This window comes from Ambystoma mexicanum, chromosome 12 (assembly GCF_040938575.1).
Source record: "Ambystoma mexicanum isolate Mex_15411 chromosome 12, UKY_AmexF1_1, whole genome shotgun sequence".
In the NCBI taxonomy this organism is placed as follows: Eukaryota; Metazoa; Chordata; class Amphibia; order Caudata; family Ambystomatidae; genus Ambystoma; species Ambystoma mexicanum.
Window position 1 is genome coordinate 374150308 of NC_090936.1, and position 20137 is coordinate 374170444.

At 49.2% G+C, this 20137-nt stretch overlaps 1 protein-coding gene across 6 annotated transcripts in view; it reads right to left on the bottom strand.

The window, feature by feature from the left end:
• Nucleotides 1-20137, bottom strand: part of FOXM1 (forkhead box M1) — a 293555-nt gene that overhangs the window by 18623 nt on the left and 254795 nt on the right. For all 6 annotated transcript variants that reach the window (XM_069628502.1, XM_069628504.1, XM_069628501.1 and 3 more), the window contains one exon: nt 12425-12622. In XM_069628502.1, coding sequence (XP_069484603.1) covers nt 12425-12622 — 198 coding nt within the window. The remainder of the gene's footprint in view (nt 1-12424; nt 12623-20137) is intronic.

Sequence of the window (20137 nt, forward strand, 5' to 3'; positions counted from 1 at the left end):
TGGTGGAAATTGGTGGGCTTCAGCCAGCCTTGACGACAGAGGCAGACACTGCCCCCCCCCCTCCCCATCTGTCAGAAACCAGTGTCAGCAATGTCCAGGACCACCGTGATGGCATGGTCCGAAGCCACTTCCTCTCCTGGAGGAGTGCAATCACCTCCATTTGCTTGTTGCAGGCAGGAACACCAGAATCAGGGCCAGTTTGTACCACAGTTCCCTGTTGTACCTGGCCAGGATCGCCAGTGCGTTGGCTGCCTTGACGGTCGATGCAGCGGAGTAGATTACCTTTCTCCCCATGGCATCCAACTTCTTCCCCTCGCTGTCTGGAGGGACCAAGGGTGATGAGGAGGGGTTAGACTATCTCTTCCTAGCAGCCACCGACACAACCAAGTCCGACGACGGTTGCAACCGTAGGCACTTTGGTGCGGACTCCGGCACCCAGTACTTTTTCTCTAGCCTATCCAGGTTGGCCAGGGAAGGATTCTTCAATAGGGCCAGGCCTTCCTCCCACGTCGTCCAGGAGGGTCACCGCCATGATGGTCTCCGTCTTGGCCTCGCGCCTCTGGTAGTCAGCTGAACGAGCTTGGCAGCTCTGGCAACCATAGCATGAACCAACCCCACCTCATCCGATGGAGATGCCCTCTGGTGCGGCGATCCACTCGTAACAATATCATTGTGTCCGTGTCCCTCAGGTGGGTGGAGGGGCTCCTGGCACGGGCGTGGATATTGATGCGGCAGCATTGGCTGGCGCTTCCTCTTTTTCTCAGGAGGCTCATGGAGGAGGGGGGGCAGCTGGGCAGGGACCTGCAGCATTCTTTTTTGGATTTCTGACACCAACATGTATACGGTTGAAAGAATGCCCAGACATGCATCTGTCGGCGAAGTCGGGCGGTAGGCCTACTAGGCCCTGTGCCGTTGTCCCCAAAGTTCTCGTGTGTACAGACTCCTGGTCCCCCTCGTCCGAGGAAGAAACATCCATGTCTTGGGGTACAGCCTGTGGCCGGCCTGGGACCTCATCACCCCCCTTTTTGCACCCTGAGAAGTCTCAGCCGGCCTCAGCATCCTCTTTTCGGGTGTATACATTACAGGTATTGAAGGTGGTTGTCCTTCACAAACACGTTTCTGCATCTGGAGCAGAGCTTGAAGAGGGGACTTTCCTCCTCCTGCATTATGGCCGGAGGCGTAGGGTAGGCCCGATGGCCTTTTGGAAACTTGGATGAAAACTCAACGATCCTAGCCCTTGAGGGGCGCTGGAATTCACCAACAAACAGAGCCCCGCTTGTCGGCCGATGGAGAGAAGAGCACACAAGCTCCGACAAAAAGTTCTCGAAAAAGCACCAAAAAAAAATAAATCACAGAGCACAACTCAAGGACTCCCAACACACGCGGTAACAATCTGAAGATGGCTGCCAGAGGGGCTTAGGGAGAGGGCAGTCATTGGCCGGGGGGCAGTAAACCCAGAGTACAGCAATTGGTTTAGAGCAGAAATACAGTTTGTAAGTGAAACCGTTTCTTCTTTAACCAAGGATTCCCAGCCTGACTGGGAATATTCATGGGCATGCGAATCCATGCCAGACCCCATGCTGGAGAACAGTAGTCCCTTCCTGTGGTACTACTGGTCCAAACATATCCACAGAGCTGTGTGGATGAAAGCAGGGGCTCAAGGTTCACCTGGTCTGTTTCATGTTGGGGAGTATTTTTGCTCTACTTTTCTTTTTTGTGAATATTTATCTATTTTTAGGGAGTAATGCTTGCCAATGCACCCTTGATCTGTAGGGCCACACTTAAAAAGAAAATCTAATATTCAAACAGCAGCTGGTGGTACCACACAAAGCCACAGTATGCAAATAAGTACTTGCACATCCCCAAAAGCAACACATTGCAGGTCGGAACTAGCAATACCCACCCAAGCCCAACCAATCCTCAGATACTTCCCACCACATCAGACCTAGCGCTACAGGGTAGAGCGGGCAAATAAGTAATCTGCAGGAGACAACGTATCCATCAGAATCAGTCACCTTAAAAGCTATGCAATTGTTCTTCGAAAGGATTCATCACCTCTGCAGATGCTTTATCTTTGAACGACTTGTCAAGGATTGCAGTTATGGAGGAGCCTTCGATGCATCAGGAAGAATAAGATCAACCAAAAGGTGCGTTGTTTGAAAGATCTGTAATACAAGGCCTAGGCCCTAGCATTTGAATTAAGACAGAATCGCCATGCAAAGTTGCAGATTGTAATATCCCTGATACAAGATAAAATAAAAATCCTAGGCGTAACATGCGATCAGACACGGAGTATGTCAGATCACATTAATGGCCTGGTGTCGGCATCAGCCTACTATAGGCTGCTTGCACACATCCCAGAAGGGTTGTGACACCATTGCCAGAGCTATAATCTAAAATCGACTATTGCGGCTCCCTCCTTATTGGAGTGGGTAAAACCGAGCTAGCAAAACTCCAAGTGGTGCAGCATAGCACCATTAGAGCAATTATGGGCTTACGAAAGTTTGAGCATGTGTCAGAGTTAAGGAGAAAACTACACTGGTTGCCGATCGCAGAGAGAATTGACTTTAGACTACTGGTTATTATTCACAAATCGTTGACAAACCATTTCCCGGCTTATATAGCCAAAAGACTTAAAACCAATCAAGTGGTCCGCAGCTTGCGATCAAATAATGACAAAAAGTTGCAGACCAAAAAACTCTTTGGAGTTAGTTTAAAAAAAAAAAAAAAGCGCATTTTGGGTGGAACGCCCTCCCCACAGCGTTAAGAAATTGCCCTACAGTAGAGATCTTTAAGAGCAAACATAAAACGTACTTATTTAAATAGAGCAGTTGCTGCTGTTGCCACATATCCTTACGGCTTTTCAACCTAATAGGCTTTTGTGCCCGTATGTCCCCGGGCCTCCTGGTTGCACCCTACAAATAGTATGAAGTAAAGCGTTCACCATATGGCAGTCGTGCAGATTTCCTGGCTAGGAACCCCTCTCAGTGCAGCAGCTGTAGCCACCCAACCCTTGTTGGAATGTGCCACAACCCAAACACACACCTCTGCCACTGGGCCTGTGTCATGGTGTTAGGGATGAAATCCATTTTCGGGGTCCTGCAGGCCTATTTTATGGGACCCCCTACTCCTTTTATCCCACATCTATTTTTTTTACTTTGGTGGTCAGAGGGACATCTGCTAAAGTCCCCCTACCACTACATCCTTTTTTCTTTACTTAAGGTATACCGTATTGGGTCACCCATAAGGTGTCCAATCCCAGTGGTGCCGCTCAGGCACCCCATTTCGGTCCTAGGGTGATTTAATCACCCTACCTTGGTTTAAGGGTGTATGCTGGTGGCAGCTAATATTTAGTTTTGGCTTCACTAGTGGTGCAAGTCGATTTACCGCATTAGAAGCCCAATGTGCATTTATGGTAGCCAGTGGGGTCAAGTCTTACTCTTTGCACAATTTGTTTAGTGGGCTTCCTTTGTTCAGGGGAAACCACAAGGCATGCCTGAATTGACGTTTTTGCCACATAGGATCTTTGTGAACCCAAGATGGCAGCCTCCAAGGTGTTTGACTGGGTCAGACCAGTACCTGGCCAGGCCATTAAACTTCCTGTGGGATGCGTGGCCTCGAGTCTTTGCAAGTTTGAGGACAATCTGATTGGCTGGCCACCAATACCTTTGTTTTAAATAACCCAATGGGATTGGTGGGCTGACAGAAGCCAGCACCTGTGAGTGAAGGAATATTATAGGGGAACCATGTTCCTGAGCTCAGAACTGCTGGATTGGATTTTGGGAGGATACGCAGGTCAGCAGTTTCTCACTGTTGCTGCATTTGTAGACCCTTTTCTGGCCATAGTAGCTGGATGCAGTGGCCTGGGAATAGCTCTGGTTTGGACCCTTGGCTACTGGGTGCCCTTTGCGTGATTTCCTTATCCTGCTCATCTGTTTTACTGCTGTGCGGCATCCCACTTTAATTTTGGAAGCTGCCGCCACCAGAAAAGGTGTTTGGACTCCCCAAACTCATCAGATTTGCTTTCCTGGTTCATCTCTGGTCGCCACCACTGTGGACCTGCTTCAGGGAACATTTCCTGGCCACTGTTTTTTTAGCCACTGGGGGCTACCATGTGCAGGCTCCTCCATCCTCTTGGAGCCATCTCCTTTGCGGATTTCACTTCTGGATAGTGGGATCCCCCCCCCCACCGAAGTAAGATTGTTTTTCCTTTTGTGCCGTTGGGGTACTCGGCTCAAGGTGCCAGTTCCTGGGTGACCAGAACCTTCATTTCACACTTTAGAAAGAAGCTGCTCGTTACAGTGTTTCTTCTGGGAACCAGATTTCTGGAGACAACTACTGCAAGTACTTACCTCTGGCGCCCTGGGTTATTCCCAATACTCCCTCTCAGGGGGTCCCCATGGTCACTGGGTTCTGCATAGGGGCCCGAATAGTGCTCTGCTTTTGCTCCTGGGACTGCTGGGTCTTGAACCCTCTAATGGATCTCTTCTTCTGAGTCTCCACTGGTGTCAGCCATTGTCTCCTCGGTACCTGTGGAAAGAAAGACTTACCTAGTGTTTGCCTATTGTTTCCTATGGGCCTCTCTTCTCAACACCGGAACTCAAAACGGACACTGCAAGGTACTCCCCTGTACTGTGCTTTATTTTTCCTAAGGTCCCCGGAGTTTCCCCAACAAGCCCCGGATCTTTAGAGACTTCCCCATAGGTAATAGGGACTTTTAATTCTGTACATTAGACTCATTCATAGGTTATAAATTGTATTCTTGTGTGTTGATACCGTTTCTCTCCTTGAGGTGTACTACGTCCTTCGGGACTATATCTTTACGATATCCTGGACTTCGGTAGCCCTCCTAGCTGTGCTGGCCATTGCGCTATCCTGTGCTTAACCTCTTAGCCCTATGCTGCGCTATATGTGTTAAGTAGAATACTTGATGCAGAAAGTAATAGAAAGCCTGCACTAAATTCTGTTTGGTACCTTGGGATTTTGATCCCACCTCCCTCTAACCCCCCCCCCCACACCAGTGATGTATGTAATATGGTTGGGGGGGGGGGTACCTCTCAACAACTTACTTCTGAAAGCCTCCATCTATGAGGCCTACATTTTACGTTAAGGATCGACACTCTGCAATGTGTTCTGTTACCCGAGTGCTTATTTTCTCCCATCAAAAATATTTTACGAGCGACTACATAATAAAGTGTATATTTTTTACAGAGTGGGGTGTTCTTGTGTGGTGTCCGTTGGGACTAATTATACCTCCCCGACAGCCTTCATCCCTCCCGAGGTTAAGCCCGACTGCTCTGCTACAGCTACCATTGGAGAGTCTGGTCTTTCATTTGGGGCAACACACTGCTCCACCATTAGGTTAGACGATTGCAAGAATCTCCCTAACATGTCTGGTCTGGCAGCTGTAGCACCCCCACACCCCAGAGGAGGAATGTGCTGCAAGATCCGCCCCTGCAACCTCCAGGAAAAATGCATGTACAGGCTCACATCAAAGCGCAATGCAAAGACCAATCCAACTGGATATTGTCTGACTTTCAGTCTTGTGTTCATGGTTAAACAAGCAGCTGGCGGTCAGTTATTCACTGGACCCGGCGATACAATGGCTCAAAACCCTCCACCTAGGATAGAACCAGTGTATCCTCCGAGTTGTGAAATCGGGTAGATGTGAATGAACTTTAAAATAAAAAAAGACAGCGGCACCCGAATTATCACTTTGTCCTAGGTAAAGACAGTTTATGGCCTGTTAACTGACACCACAGGACCAGATTCATGGCAATCACTTCCCTACCCCCCTACCTTGCACTTATCAGACACCCCCTGTCTGTGCCTTAAACCTAGCACTTGCTGGCTGCACTACCATTTGTTGCAGTTTTTCAATCCTATGCACAGCACGTACCACTACCCCCCCTTCCCACTCTGCTGCACTTGCGCGTTCTCAATGTCACTGGGCCTAGTAAGATCATTGTATTGTGTTCTCCCTGGTTACCCTCCGTTGCCTCGTCACGCTCCGAAACACGTGAATGAGAACAATACAAATAACATATCAATATCAAAAACGCGATTTTCAATGTTAAACAAAATCCCAGCTATCCATAGGCACAAAAGGTGTAGCCAACTGCTGGGCCAAAACAAGCTTCAGGAGCCACTCTTCCTGGGAGTATAATGCAGGCAAGTAACGGATCACCAGCCCCTGCAAAAACTGAATATGGTCTGTGCATGACCATTAATGCAGGTAGGTAACCGCTCGCCATACAGACTTGCAGACATTGCTTCACAAGCGACAGTGCAAAATTCAGCAGTGACCCTCGACCCTTCTGCATTCGTGGCCAGTCTGCTGCCGATACCACGATCTGCCAAAAACAAAGCCACTTATGGCAGTAGTGTTCATTATTCCCTTTCCCGTTGCACCAACCATCACAATCTCATCAGATGAATCATGTTCCTGACACCTTTGGTGTACTGAAGCCATACGAGAAGCTCGAGATCCCTCGGGTGCTGAAAATAGATTGCTTGATTCCTGCATTCACAGCTAAGGGAGTAGTGGTATCTTCCAGCACACACCCCGCAACTAAGGTTGTGCAGATCCACATACCAGACACCTTGGCCACCTCTGAAAAACCTGAACCTCTTCAGGATTTCTTGTTGCATGAGGAACAGAATACACAGCTGTAAACAGGAGGGGCGGAAACAGCTATGCAGGCTTACCCCCACCACACCCCTCCATTTACACAAATTCCACAAAAAACTATCCCTAGTGTTATGAGATTCTCTGGGCTCACTTCTATTGCGGATTCGTTTGAAGGGGATCCAGGGTCACACTGCAGTGTTAGTTTTCAGCATATGAATTGGGTCTGGTTAAGCAGCAGCTCTGACCTCTGGCAAGACCGTTCACAATGCTGGGGAGCTGGACAACCCAGACCCCCCCCCCCCCCCAACATGCAGACCACAACAGTGAACCCCCCCAGAACGAAGCAGGCAGCAGCCGAGATCACCACATCAAGGGGCGCCAGGTGACGGTGAGGACAAAAGAAACCACTCCTGGAAGGCCCTTTAGCTGGACAGCAGCAACTGCAGGACTTTTCTTGGGCCACAAACTGGAGACCTGCAGCGTTCCAAGGTGAAACGCGGAACAGCAACAGAAGCACAGCAGATGCCCTGAACGGAGCTGGCAAACATACATGACCATCCCAGGACACCTTTGCAGTCTCCAGAAGGTAAGTTTGGCTCAAGAGTGGAAGCACCGACTAGGGTCTTTTGGAAATCAGTCCAGAGGGGAAGGGCTTCACCAAAACGCTGGGAGTGTACCTTGACTCCACCCTCACTCAAGAAACAAGTGAGCGCCACTGCATCGACTGCCTATACAAACAAACTGATCAATGCTTGCAAAGCATTTCTGTCACCCAATAGCTTCACCACGCTCGCCAGGGCCTTTGTGCTATCCAAGATGGATTATTGCAGCACAGTCTACCTAGGCTCTTCTGAACTGAACCTCAATAGAGTTCAAGTCTTACAAAACAACGCCTTAAGATCAGTGCTAAGTATATCTAGATCCATCCATATATCTAGCTGCAGACAGAACACCCGCTGGCTCCCGGTGCACGACAGCATCTTCCTCCATACCTTAGTCATCACCCATAAATGCTCATCTAATTCTGCCCCTAAGTATCTATCTGGTAAATTCACCAAACATCACCCAAACTGACTAGAACTCCTTACTCGCACTGCCACACCATCCCAAGATTCAAATAAAAGAGTGGGTGGAGCGAGTTTCCCAGTTCTTGCTGCAAAATGTTGGAACTCTCTACCGCTCACCATCTGAATGAGACCTTCAGAACCAAAGTTAAGAACTGGCTCTTTGACAAAAACTTTAACCAACTACCCTCTACCTGCACTATCTACCCATTCTGGATGCTTTACTGCCTCATCTTCTTGCCACAATGTCGGTTTTACTGCTCTATAAAACTGAAAAACGGAAGAGAAATCTACACACTGGATCATAACACTTCATTATATAACATAGGACAGCATGGATTTGCCTAAAATAGCTAACAAAGTCAAGCACACTTTACATTCACAGTGCAACATTCAACCATTACTCAACACACAGTGTCAATCATACATACAATTGCTAAAAAAAATACCAAAAACATTAAGAGGGATTTATAAGTTATCCCCACAGACTTATTTCTTGTGTTTTAAAGACAGTAAAGGAACTTATTACATAAAATCTATCGCAAAGGTGGATCTAAACATCAAGATTAAAAAGATCACATCCCTTTGAAATGTTCGACCAGTTTCGACGTGGAATGCTGGTTTTGTCAACGTCTTCATCAGGAGGAACATGTAACCATATTGCAAGACAGGGACATAGCTGCATAAATGTGAGGCAGTGACCTGTCATGAAACTAGCTCCAACATTAGCGCCTTCACCACATGCTACCTGCACAATTAAAATATATAGGTGAAAAAAAGCCCACGTTTGAGAGAATGGATGTCTATTAGGCCAAATAAAGACGTACCCAATCCTCAGAGTTTATTACCAGAGCGAAAGGTTAGTGAGACCTAGACAAGAGAAACCGTGCTTGGTGGTAGAGGACAGAAACCCATGGTGACGCTGAATCAAAATTTGAAAAGTGCATGCGCCACCGAAGGCCAAGGGTGCCATCCGAGCTACACAGTGGTGCCGAGGGCAGGAACTGACCTTGTGTATGTAAGCCACTATATCCAAGTTATAAATTAGATAACCACGCTCAATGGAACCAAAATGAACTGGATGGGTTCACAGGACCTAATTAAATGAAGGAAGGATAATTATACAACAAGAACAAAAAGGCACCCAAGCTGGCGAGCAGCTGCATGCCACACGTGCTGTGGGAAGGCTCACCTGCAATTCGGCCAGGCCAGTGTAAAGTCTGTAAATGGACTGTCAGTGTCAAGGATTTGACACTTAATCAAGTGAGGTGTAGAACCTGTTGTCCATAATTGTGCAAAGTTGCTGTCTGAAATACAGAAGCAAGAAAAACCGATAAGCGACCCTTGGCACCCTCATCGTAGATGTCACAACCTGAAAGAACTCTCAAAAAGCCACTTAATAAGTGACCTATGCAGATTGAGGAAATACTTGCGTCATAAATAGAAAGCCTGACTGGTGAACTACTGGCCAAGACATGCCGCGCTAATAACGGGAACTCTACGTGTGGGGCGTTCAAAAGCCTTGCGCTGCACCAAGAGAAACCCGACTGACTTGAATGCTGGAAATGAGTCGCCATGTCAGACTGTACGTGAAAAAGGCTGAAATGGCACATAAAAATGTCCACAAACCGGACAAACCAATAACAGAATTAAAAGAAACTCACGTAAACTGCAAATCGTACAGAGATTAATGCTCCAGCTTTGTCTAGTATGCGTGCTATAGTGGATACGGGCAGAACGCTACGCCTGCGCACTGTCACAAATCGACAGAAATAACCGAACGAGATGACGTGCTCTATGTGCAACTGGCGGCTGAAGCGCACACATGACTTGAGTAAATACTGCAACGGCTGTGACGGCTTCACGGCATCACAGAAAAGATCTTTTATGCAACATTATAGAAAACTACCTGAATAAAATGAAGCTGGGCTGCGAAATGAATGAATGGGTTGCCAACTTACAGACGCACCTTTCGCTAAAATGAAAGAAAGAATAGGATAAATTCAAAAAAGCTAATTCAAAAAAGCGCACCATGTTTACATGGTTCTAACTGCAATTGAAATTCCAGGATTCCAATGTGTTGAGGCCTTTGTGGAGGGTCTTTAAATTAAAGATCCACATTTGTTCTTTATAGGCCAATTTATTGGCTGTTTGCACAGACCCATTAGCAAAGATTTTTTTCAATACAGAACCAGGTTAGTGTTTCTATATCATGGCCCATTTCAGCAAAACGAGAAACTAATGGTGCAGTGAATGTGCGCGTTCTAATTTTAGAACGATGTTAGTAAATGCGCACGTGGACCTCTCTTGAGGTTTGGCCCACATCCAGCAATTGAAAAGGGCATTGGATAGCATACACAACATTCTTACTTCTGCAGATAGTAAAGGTGCGTAATTCCCAACTCTTATTAGAATTTCTTTTTTTTTTAGAAACTGTACAGGCTGCACATGAGGCACACGGATAGTGACCTCTTACTGGGTTGAGATTAAGATCTGTAACCAAATTGTGTCGTAGGGGTAGTCCATTAGCCCATGTAAGTTTGTCCCAAATTTTTGCTTTTTTTGAAAGCAAATAGGTTTCTGTAAGCCAGTTGAGTTAAGAATCCTCCAGTTCTTCAAAATAATAGCTTTGATGGGATCACTATACTGGCAGAAGGTGGAGACACACACTATCTGCTCTTTGTGTACATTTTTAGATTTAACAGTAAGTAAGGCATCACGATTGGTGTAACGCACTCTTTTCCTTGAATGTTGAACCAATTTCTTAGGGTACCCACGAAACATAAAAGTGTTGCTTTGCACTGGTAAACTTGGGGCCAAACCAACAACTCAAAAACAGACAAGCTAATCAAGACAGGGAAAGTAAAAAAAGGCATTATTCAACCCCTAAGTCAGAGACATTTTGGTGTATCCATTGATGTCAATGAAGGGAAAGCTGCAAAAAGAAAACATCTTTCCTAACCGTACTCTCTCTTTTCCTTCATGGACCCTTGTGTAGGAATTAAGTATAGTCATGCTAATGATTTGGAACAGTTAAGTGGGGCACCATCTTCTGGCAATAAAGCCACCTTAATGACATTAGTTGAACCATAGTTTGCAAATTTAGAGTTTACCTGTAATGTGCATATTTGGGAGAATAGTTGCTGGCTGTGCGATATTGCCCGCTAAAATCCTGAAAGTATTGTTAGTACCACAGTCTGAAGCATCACCCGGATATCTAGGCACTTTAGCTTTTGTAGAATCCACAGCTCACCTTTGCTTGTTCAGCTACTGGTCAACAATTTGTCTTTGCCATTCCCTACATCCGTTGTAGTTTATTAGACCTAAATAAGCTCTGCTTAGATTGCCTCAGTTTTGTCATTTTTCGTTTGTGTTATATCAGTTTCTCTGGTAATTTATGTCTCGTCTGATGAGTTCAAGTGTCTCGAGTCTTGTCTCAAGTCTTGTCCAGCTCGTTTGTTGAGTTGGAGACGGGCTTTGACTTAATTTTTTAAAGTTTGTTTTAGGATTTATTTTTGCCTAAGGCAAACTAGAGTTTTCCATTTCCTTAGACAGTAAAAATACACCACAGCGGCAGATAGTCAACATGCTCCCCTAAAAACTATCAAAAATTAATGAGGATCCTTTATCACCTGGGGTTTATTGATAGTGTTAATCACCAACACTATGACCTGCAGTTTTTTGTAAATGTTCATGTAGAGCAGCTGGACAAAACGCATGCTGGAATTAGTTTGTCAAGTCTCGCTCAACCAGATGTATGTAATCCAATTCAGAGTGGATGTTTTATTCAATGAAGTATAACAGAATTTGGAATCATCTAGAATGGTTACAGTTCTGCTCCCAATCACGCCCTTTTTCTGAAGTACTTAGTTTGGACCCGATAAAGCGGTGTGTAAACTAAAGCATATATTTTTCAGTAGATCAGTGTGGTTTATTTACTAGAGCTGTGCTGACAAATGGTACCTTTGTATCAGTCTACTGTCCCTAAATGAGAGTTAAAGCTTGTTGCTCTGTCCATGTTACTTACCCTAAGAGGTTTGGCTTCCCCTTCTTCACAGGTGTGTTAGGCACCTAGAGAGCCCACAGAAGGTGGTACAAAAACTACCATAGCACCCACCTCTAGTTAATTACTACACAGCCCTCACACGAGGCTGTGCAGAAATCTCCCCCACAGGTGCGAAGCACAAATAAAGCTGTATTTCTTGCACTAAAGACTGGAGATTAGTTTGATATTGCACCCAAAGTGGCAAAAGTAGTTTTGTTAAAGTATTGCAACAACTACCCATGAAATGGTCTGTTGCCCTACGATGCCACAAGATACCACATTATCAACGTTTCAAACTGTAAGGGTCTGCACCTGGCGAGACAAATGCTTTGGGATAAAATGTTTTACAACTGCAGGGCTGATCCCTACATAACCCACTTCCCTTATTCCCACTACCGTCAAGGCCCACACAGGCAAGTTCTGCAGATGACCAATATACAATATTTTGCAACACGCAAATAGTCTGAATTCAGCCTAATTTTCAGCTCTGTGCAGCCACCAACACCCCAATGTATACACTCCCTGAAAGTGCTGTGATGCGGTCAGAGTAAGTACGCTTTATTCAAATAGAGCCCTGCAATATTTATTATAGAGTTAAAGCAAAGTACCATCCTCTAGGTAATGAAAGCAGACAAGTATTTTCTCAGAATCATGATCAGGAAATGGCGACAATGTTTATATTACCTGCATGTCTGGCATTTTCCATGCTGGGGACTTGAGAGCAGTATAGGAGATCTTCTCTTTGGAGCAGGAAAATGGATTCTCATCCTCCTCTTCCTCCTTTATGACCGCAGACGGCAGCTCTTCACTTTTGGCTATAGGGATCTCCAGAGAAGACTGAATCGGCAAAAAGGGGGAGCCATTTCCACCATGCACAGTTGCCTAAATCAAATGAAAGCCACGTTTAGGTGAATCCTAAAGTAACCTTCAAAATCTTTGCACATCGAGTCTATGCTAGTGCTTCAAAGTAGTGTAACCAAATCATAGGTGTACACGTTTGATGGGGTAATATTGGGACAAGAATGGGTTGATAGATATATATATATCTATATATAGTAAATGTGCTTGATTTTTGTTTTGTCTGGTTATATTTTCTCAGACCAAATGTGTTACAAAAAAACAAACATTTCAGTGTCCTTTATTTACTTCATACCCAGTTTTGATACTCAAGGGGTGCAAAATATATCCTGATCACAGAACCAAGTGTGTAGGGAATGGGACAATGTGGGCAATTTTTCATGCTGGTCAAATTTGCATTGTAAGGTTAAAAGGAGCACATGCCAGGTGGAAGCAAAGCTTGTATTACTTGAATTTTAGCCAATTAACAAATGGCAAGGAACAAGTTACTTACCTTTAACTGTTCTCCAGCATGGGTCTGGCATGGATTCACATGCTCATGAATATTCCACGTCGTCAGGCCGGGAATCCTCAGTATAGAAAAAAAAAAATCAGTTTCGTTTCTGATCTGTCTTTCTTAGTAGTAACCAATCACTGGTCTCTGGGTCATACTGCCCCCAGCCAATGACTGCCCTCTCCCTAAGACCCGCCTCTGGCAGCCATCCTCAGATTTGGTAGCAGGTAAAGTGGCAGTATGACCAAGTGAAGAGCCGCAGAGGGGTAGGCGGGAGGGTTTGCATGTGAATCCATGGCAGACCCATGCTGGAGTACAACAGTTACAGGTAAGTAACTTGTTCCTTCTCCAGCATGGGGTCTGGAATGGATTCACATGCTCATGAATAAGAGAATACATAGCAGTACACACATGCACAACCACGGGAGGTGGCAAAAGGCTCAACATTAAGCATCTCTTACCTCCTCACCAGGCTCACCTTAGGCGAACAGGTTGCACAGCACTGCTTGGCCGACCCTGGAGTCCCGATCGAAGCAGTAGAATCTTGTGAAGGTGTGCGTCGGCCTCCACGTCGCAGCCCTGCAGATGTCTAGCAGGGGCACACCAGACAGGAACGCTGTGGTAGCAGCGATCGCTCTGGTCGAATGGGCTCTCGGAGGGCCGGGCAGCGGTCGGTTCGCCAACCGGTGACATTGCATGATGCAGCCGGAGAGCCATCTGGAAATGGAAGTCTTCGAGAGAGCCTTCCCTTGATTCACAGTCCCAAAGTTCACAAACAGCTGCGACTTCTTCCGAAAACTCTTCGTGCGGTCCACGTAGAACTTCAGCGTTCCAGCTACATCCAGCGAGTGCAAAGTCCTCTCGGCTGGCAACGAAGGCGACGGGAAGAAAACTGACAACACCAAGGGCTCGTTGAGGTGGAAGTCTGACGGCACCTTGGGCATGAAGGAGGGGTGCGTCCTCAGCACCACCCTCGTGTCATGAAAAGTCAAGCAGGGAGGCTTGCAAGATAGGGCCTGGATCTCTCCCACTCGTCGTGCGGAGGTGATGGCCACGAGGAAAGCTGTCTATGACAGGAACTTCAGAGGCGCCAAATGCATAGGCTCGAATGGGGCCTCCATGAGCCTGGTCAGCACCACATTAAGCTCCCACGCCGGGGAAGGAGCCTTCACCGGCGGAAATGATCGGAATAGTCCCTTCATGAATTCTTTCACCAGGCGATGAGACCGCAAGGACGCCCGTCCCGCAGTCCTGGTATATCGGGCGATTGCAGCCAGAGGTATTTTGATGGAGGCGTGAGCCAGTCCAGCTTTGGCCGGCGACAGTAGGTACGGCAGTACTTGAGGGGCCGTAATCCACAGAGGGTTAATCTTCTGTGCACGGCACCAGAGAGAGAACCTCTTCCATTTAGGTCCGTAGCACGAGAGTTGAGGACGCCCTGGCCTTTGCAAGAACCTCTCTGCAGTCGGCCGGGATGTCGTACCCTCCAAACTCTAGTGCTGCAGGAGCCAGGCCTGCAAGTTCAGCGACTCCGGGTTGTGGTGAAGAATGGCGCCTCCTTCTCTGGAGAGGTCTGCGTCTGTCGGCAGCTTGACTGGTGTGGACGTTGACAAGTCCAGAAGGTCCGGGAACCAGATCTGTCTCGGCCACGCCGGTGCGACGAGGATCATCCTGCATCGGGACCTCTTGAGCTGGTTGAGGAGCCGGAGCAGCAACTGCAGCGGAGGGAACGCATGAAGAAATAGGCCGTCCCAGGTGAACGAGAAAGCATCGCCCATGCTCCTCGGCTGGGGGAACCTGCTGGCGAACCTCCGGCACTTGGAATTCGTCGCCGTCGCGAAGAGATCGATTTGGGGTTTGCCCCATCATCGGAAGAGTCGATCCACTTGATCCTGACATAGTTCCCACTCGTGGCACGAGCGCAGCTCCCTGCTGAGTGAGTCGGCGATCGTGTTTTTTATTCCTGCCAGATGAAGAGGCACCAGAAACATCCGTTGGGCGACGGCCCAATGCCCCAGATCCTGGGCTTCCTTGGATAGGGCCGGGGACCTGGGTCCGCCCTGCTTCCGGATGTAGAACATTGTGCCCTTGCCCTTGAGGGACGGGAGAAAGGACCAGAGGGCCCAGAACACTGCGCGGAGCTCCAAAATGTTGATGTGGAGTGACTTCTCCTCCGGGCGCCAAAGGCCTCTCGCGTGAAGATCTCTGGACTGCGCTCCCCAACCTTCCAGGGAGGCGCCCGTCGTCACCGTCACCTGGTGAGCTGGGATCTGAAAGTCTGTGCCCGCCGACAGATGGGAGCGGGTACCCCACCACCGGATCGCCTGACGGAACATCTCGGAGAGGGATCCTGTCCTCGAAGCTGCCCGTCGACTGGACCCAGCGGGCGTCGAGGAACTCTTGTAAGGGGCGCATCTGAAGCCTGCAAGGCGCACCATAGGCGCAGGACGACATCATCCCGAGGGACTTGATCGATCTTACCCTGGCCATGTCCGTGGCCAGCAGACGCTGCACCTTGCCCAGAATGGTCCTGGTCCTTTCCTCCGACGGCGAGGCCAGCCGCGCCACTGTGTCGAGCTCGGCTCCCAGAAACAGGGCAACTTGCGACGGAACCAGGTGGGATTTTGGAAAGTTGGAGAATCCCAGGACCGTGAGCAGCTGACGGTCTTCGCAGTGTGCTCCACGGCGAGCTCCCTCGTCCAGGTAGGGGTAGGGGATTCCCCTGTAGGCGCAGCCGCGCCGCCACCGGTGCGAGGCACTTGGTGAACACCCTGGGTGCAGACTTCAATCCGAACGGGAGGGCCTTGAACTGGTAGTGCCGCCCTTGGACCACGAACCTGAGGAACTTTCGGTGTCTTTTTAGAATGGGGATGTGGAAGTACGCATCCTCCAAGTCCGACAACAGGAAATCGCCCTGCTCCAGCTGTCACAGCACGTGCTGGAGGGTGACCATACGGAACTTCTGCACCTTGATGTACTTGTTCAGTCGTCGTAGGTCCAGGATGGGGCGCAATCCTCCTGTCTTCTTTTTTATGAGGAAGTACCTAGAGTAAAACTCCGGAGCCCCGAAGCCTATTTGGGACGAGCTCGATGGCACCCTTCTTGAGCATCGCCCTTACTTCCAACAGTAGTTGAGGGACGTGATTTTCCTTCCTGGCCACGAGTGGAACGCGAGGGCACTTCTGAAACTCGAGGGCGTGCCCTTGGGCCAGGGCATCCAGCACCCAACGGTCGGTGGAGATGGACTCCCACACGCTGACGAACCTCGCTAGCCGGCCTCCCACCAGGGTGCTTCGGCGGGGGCCCGACCCCATGGTCGGTTCAATCTTGTTTGGAGGGCGCCTTGCCTCCTTGACCTCCCTGTCGACGACGGGCACCACCTGGCTTGCCGCGTCCCCTGTAGGCTTCCTGGGACAAAGATCTTGCCGCTTGGCGGTACGTGGAGGAGCCACTGCCGGATCCCTTGGAGGCACCTTGTCTGCCTTTGGAGCTCCGAAAGGACGGCCGTCGTCGTTGGAGCACTCCCAGTGCCCGGGCAGTCGCTTTCTGTCTTGATGGCCTGAAGGGACTCATCAACCGCCTTCCCAAACAGGTTGTTCCCGTCGAAGGGCATGTCCAAAACCTTGGCTTGTACGTCCTGGCGGAAATCCGTGGCCTTGAGCCATCCTCGTCGTCTCAAGCAAACGCTGTTGCCCAACTGACGGAAACCGGTGTCAGCGATGTCCGTTGCCACCGTGATGGCGTGGTCCAAAGCAATCTCACCCTCCTGTAGGATTTCAAGGGCCTCAGCCCTTTTGGCGTCCAGAAGGAAGTCTAACAGAGGGGCGATTTTGAACCACAACTCCCTGTCGTAGCGGGCTACGATAGCCAGGGTGTTGGCCGCCTTGATAGTCGTCGCTGCGGATGAGACGATCCGTCGTCCCATCGTGTCCAACTTCCTACCCTCGCCATCCGGCGGGTAAGTTGATGTCGAGGCCGATGCCCACCGCCCCCCCTCCCAGCTTTCTTCTTTGCCGCCACTGAGACGACCGAATCCAGGGTAGGTTGTGCCCGAAGGCACAAGGGGGCAGCGTCGGGGACCCGGTACTTCTTCTCGTACCGGTCCCTCTTTGCCGGCGCCGTGGCGGTTCTTGAGGAGGGCGAGCCCCTCATCCCAGATGTCATCAAGAAGCGGTACGGCGAGGACCGTCTTCCTTTTAGCCTCGCGCCGTTGGTAAAGGAACCCTTCTTTCTTCTTCTCTTCTGGGCAGAGCTGGAAAAGCTCGGATGCCCTGGAAATCATGGCATGAAAGGATCCAATCTCGTCGGGCGGGGGCGCCCGAGCAGGGGGCGACGGGGGACATGTCCCGTCGTCGCCTCCATCGTCATCTGTACCTGTCTTAGTAGACCGGGGGAAGGCAGAGCAGGCCGCAGAGGTGGCGTAGGATGCTGCGTCCTCTTATGCGGTGGACTTTCCGAAGGTCCTGGCTCCGGTTCCCCTGTCGGGTCTGGCTCAGGTACCTCCGTCGGGGGAAGGGGGCAACCTTGTCCTCATCTCCGAGTATAAGGACTGAATCGCTGACAAAATGGCCGCCGAAGTGTCCTGCAGCGCCAGAAACGACGGGCGCGAGGGCTCGAGGAGCCTTGTCGGCGACACCGTCGCTCTCGTCGTCGCCCTAGTCGGGATCCCTCCCGATGGGCTGGGCCTCTTCCACGACTTCAATGAGCTCTTCTTCAGAGGTCGTGTCCGTATCCACGATGGCCACCAGCCCCTCCCCCACCTTTTCCAACAAGGACTTCGTGGGGGTCTTCTCAATGGGCCTGAAAGACGACTCCCTCTGCGGTGGCAGGGAGACTCTGGGTCCCGAGGGCGCCTCCACTGCTGTAGCCTCCACAGACTGAGCCAGGGCCGCGGCGACATCCTCAATCGAGGTCTTAGCAGGGTGAATTAAGGCCATTGTCACCTTCTGGACACCTAGGGCCTTCACCTTGGGGGGAGGGTCCGAGCCTCGTTCCCCCTCTGCCAGAATCTTCGAGATCGACCGGGGCCTCTCCAGAAGCTTCGCCGGGTTCTCGGACTTCCTCTTACCCGAGCCAGAGCGTTGGCTCGTGGTTGATGGCGCCGGGGAGGATGCGCCCTGCCTGGCAGCCAAGGAGCCTGACCGTTCGGCACTCCCAGACTCGCGGTGCTTAGCCTTTTGTTGGGCCCCCGTCACCGGGGCGCCCTCACAGGACTTAGAAGACCGCTCTGACTTCTTTTTCTTCTTCTCGCCCGACGGGCTCTTCCCTTCCAGCCAGTTGGCGAGACGGAGGTGGCGATCCTTCATGGTCCGCTCCGACATGTTCCCACAAAACGCACAGTCCTTCTCCGTGTGCGTCTTGTCCTCATGGAGACAGAGGCATAACGAATGCTTGTCCTCCTTGAAAACATTCTGAAGCTGGCATCCAGGGCAGGTCGTGAACAGCTTCCCGGGCGTCGAGCTTCCTTTCTCCTGGGCCATGTCCGGGGTAGGCCTCGGAACTTCTGGAATTCTCCAAAAGCGTAACTCGACGAAAACTTCACCCTTGAGGGGGCGTAGAAAACTCCGAAACGGATCCCCGTTGATCGGATGTAGAAACGGTGGAGCTTGAGGCTCTATTTAACCGAAAATAGAGAAAAAAACTCCTGAAAAAGCGCAAAAACGCAGCAAAAGCTCGAGAGCTACAGCACGAGGACTCCAACACTTGAACGTGCGGTAAAAATCTTAGGATGGCTGCCAGAGGCGGGGCTTAGGGAGAGGGCACTCATTGGCTGGGGGCAGTATGACCCAGAGACCAGTGATTGGTTACTACTAAGAAAGACAGATCAGAAACGAAACTGATATTGATTTTTTTTTTCTATACCGAGGATTCCCGGCCTGACGAGGGGGGGGAATATTCATGAGCATGTGAATCCATGCCAGACCCCATGCTGGAGAAGTGGTTTAACCTGTATCAGTGTTAAAGACTGGGCTCCCTGTGCAGGTCCGACAACACCCTACCAGAAAAGCTAGGTTATGTTGACGTAATGCCTGGACATGAAGGTTACAGTTGCTCATGAATGTGCACTAAAGTCATTTTGTTTTTACTTGGGACAGTAGATTAGGTAATGGAAGCACATACAAAATGTGTGCAAGATCAAACCAGTCAAGTAAGGAAGCCGAGAGACAAGTACAGCTATTCTGGCACCAGTCAGCAATGTGTAACTGAATCACATCTCCTCCACATGCCAATCTTTCATTTAATATAGCACCTTACATTGATGCTCAGTTTATTTCCAGGGATGCACACATTTCTCAGGTGAGACTACCATAACTCCCTTCACTATTAGCCAGCATGGTCAATTGTGAGGGGATCATGTATCTAATGTTCAGTGGGCCCGGGGGTGGGTATAGGACTGTTGGTAGAGGGTGATGGGTGCTTCTAAAGGTAGGGCGTTTTCTGCAAGTAAGGAGGGGATGGAGCACAGTTGGATGCCTGAGCAATAAAATGTCTGAGAAATCAGACTTGGAATTATTTATTATCCTGCAGGAGATTATGACAAATCCATTCTAGCGGACTCTGCAGCTGTAGAGGGATAAGTAGTGGTTATAGCACCTACCCAGCCACACACACTACTACTAACCCAGCAGTGATCCAAAGTAAAGATTAAAAAAGCATAGCAGACAGGTATACCTCTCACTTTTGGTAATGTGTGTCGACAGCAGGCTACACTTAGAATGGGTGCGAGCTGTACAGAATCAATAGTACAGGGGTACCAAAATAAAGCAATATCCAACCAAAGTTCCATCGAACTAACAAAAGAATCACAAACTAATATAAAAATAATAAAAAAAAAACACTACTGGCCCAACCCTGTAAAGGACGACACAGAAAGCAAACATTACAGTAAGTGGCATTCTGGGCTAGAAAACTGGTGTTCTCAGGCAAGGATTTGAACAGCTAAATGTCAAGTTTATCGAGAGGTCTTTGAAAATGCTGAGAAGGGGCTTAAAAGTCCCGTGGGACAAGTAAGACAGACCAGGGACCTGGCCTCTTCAAATACCTTT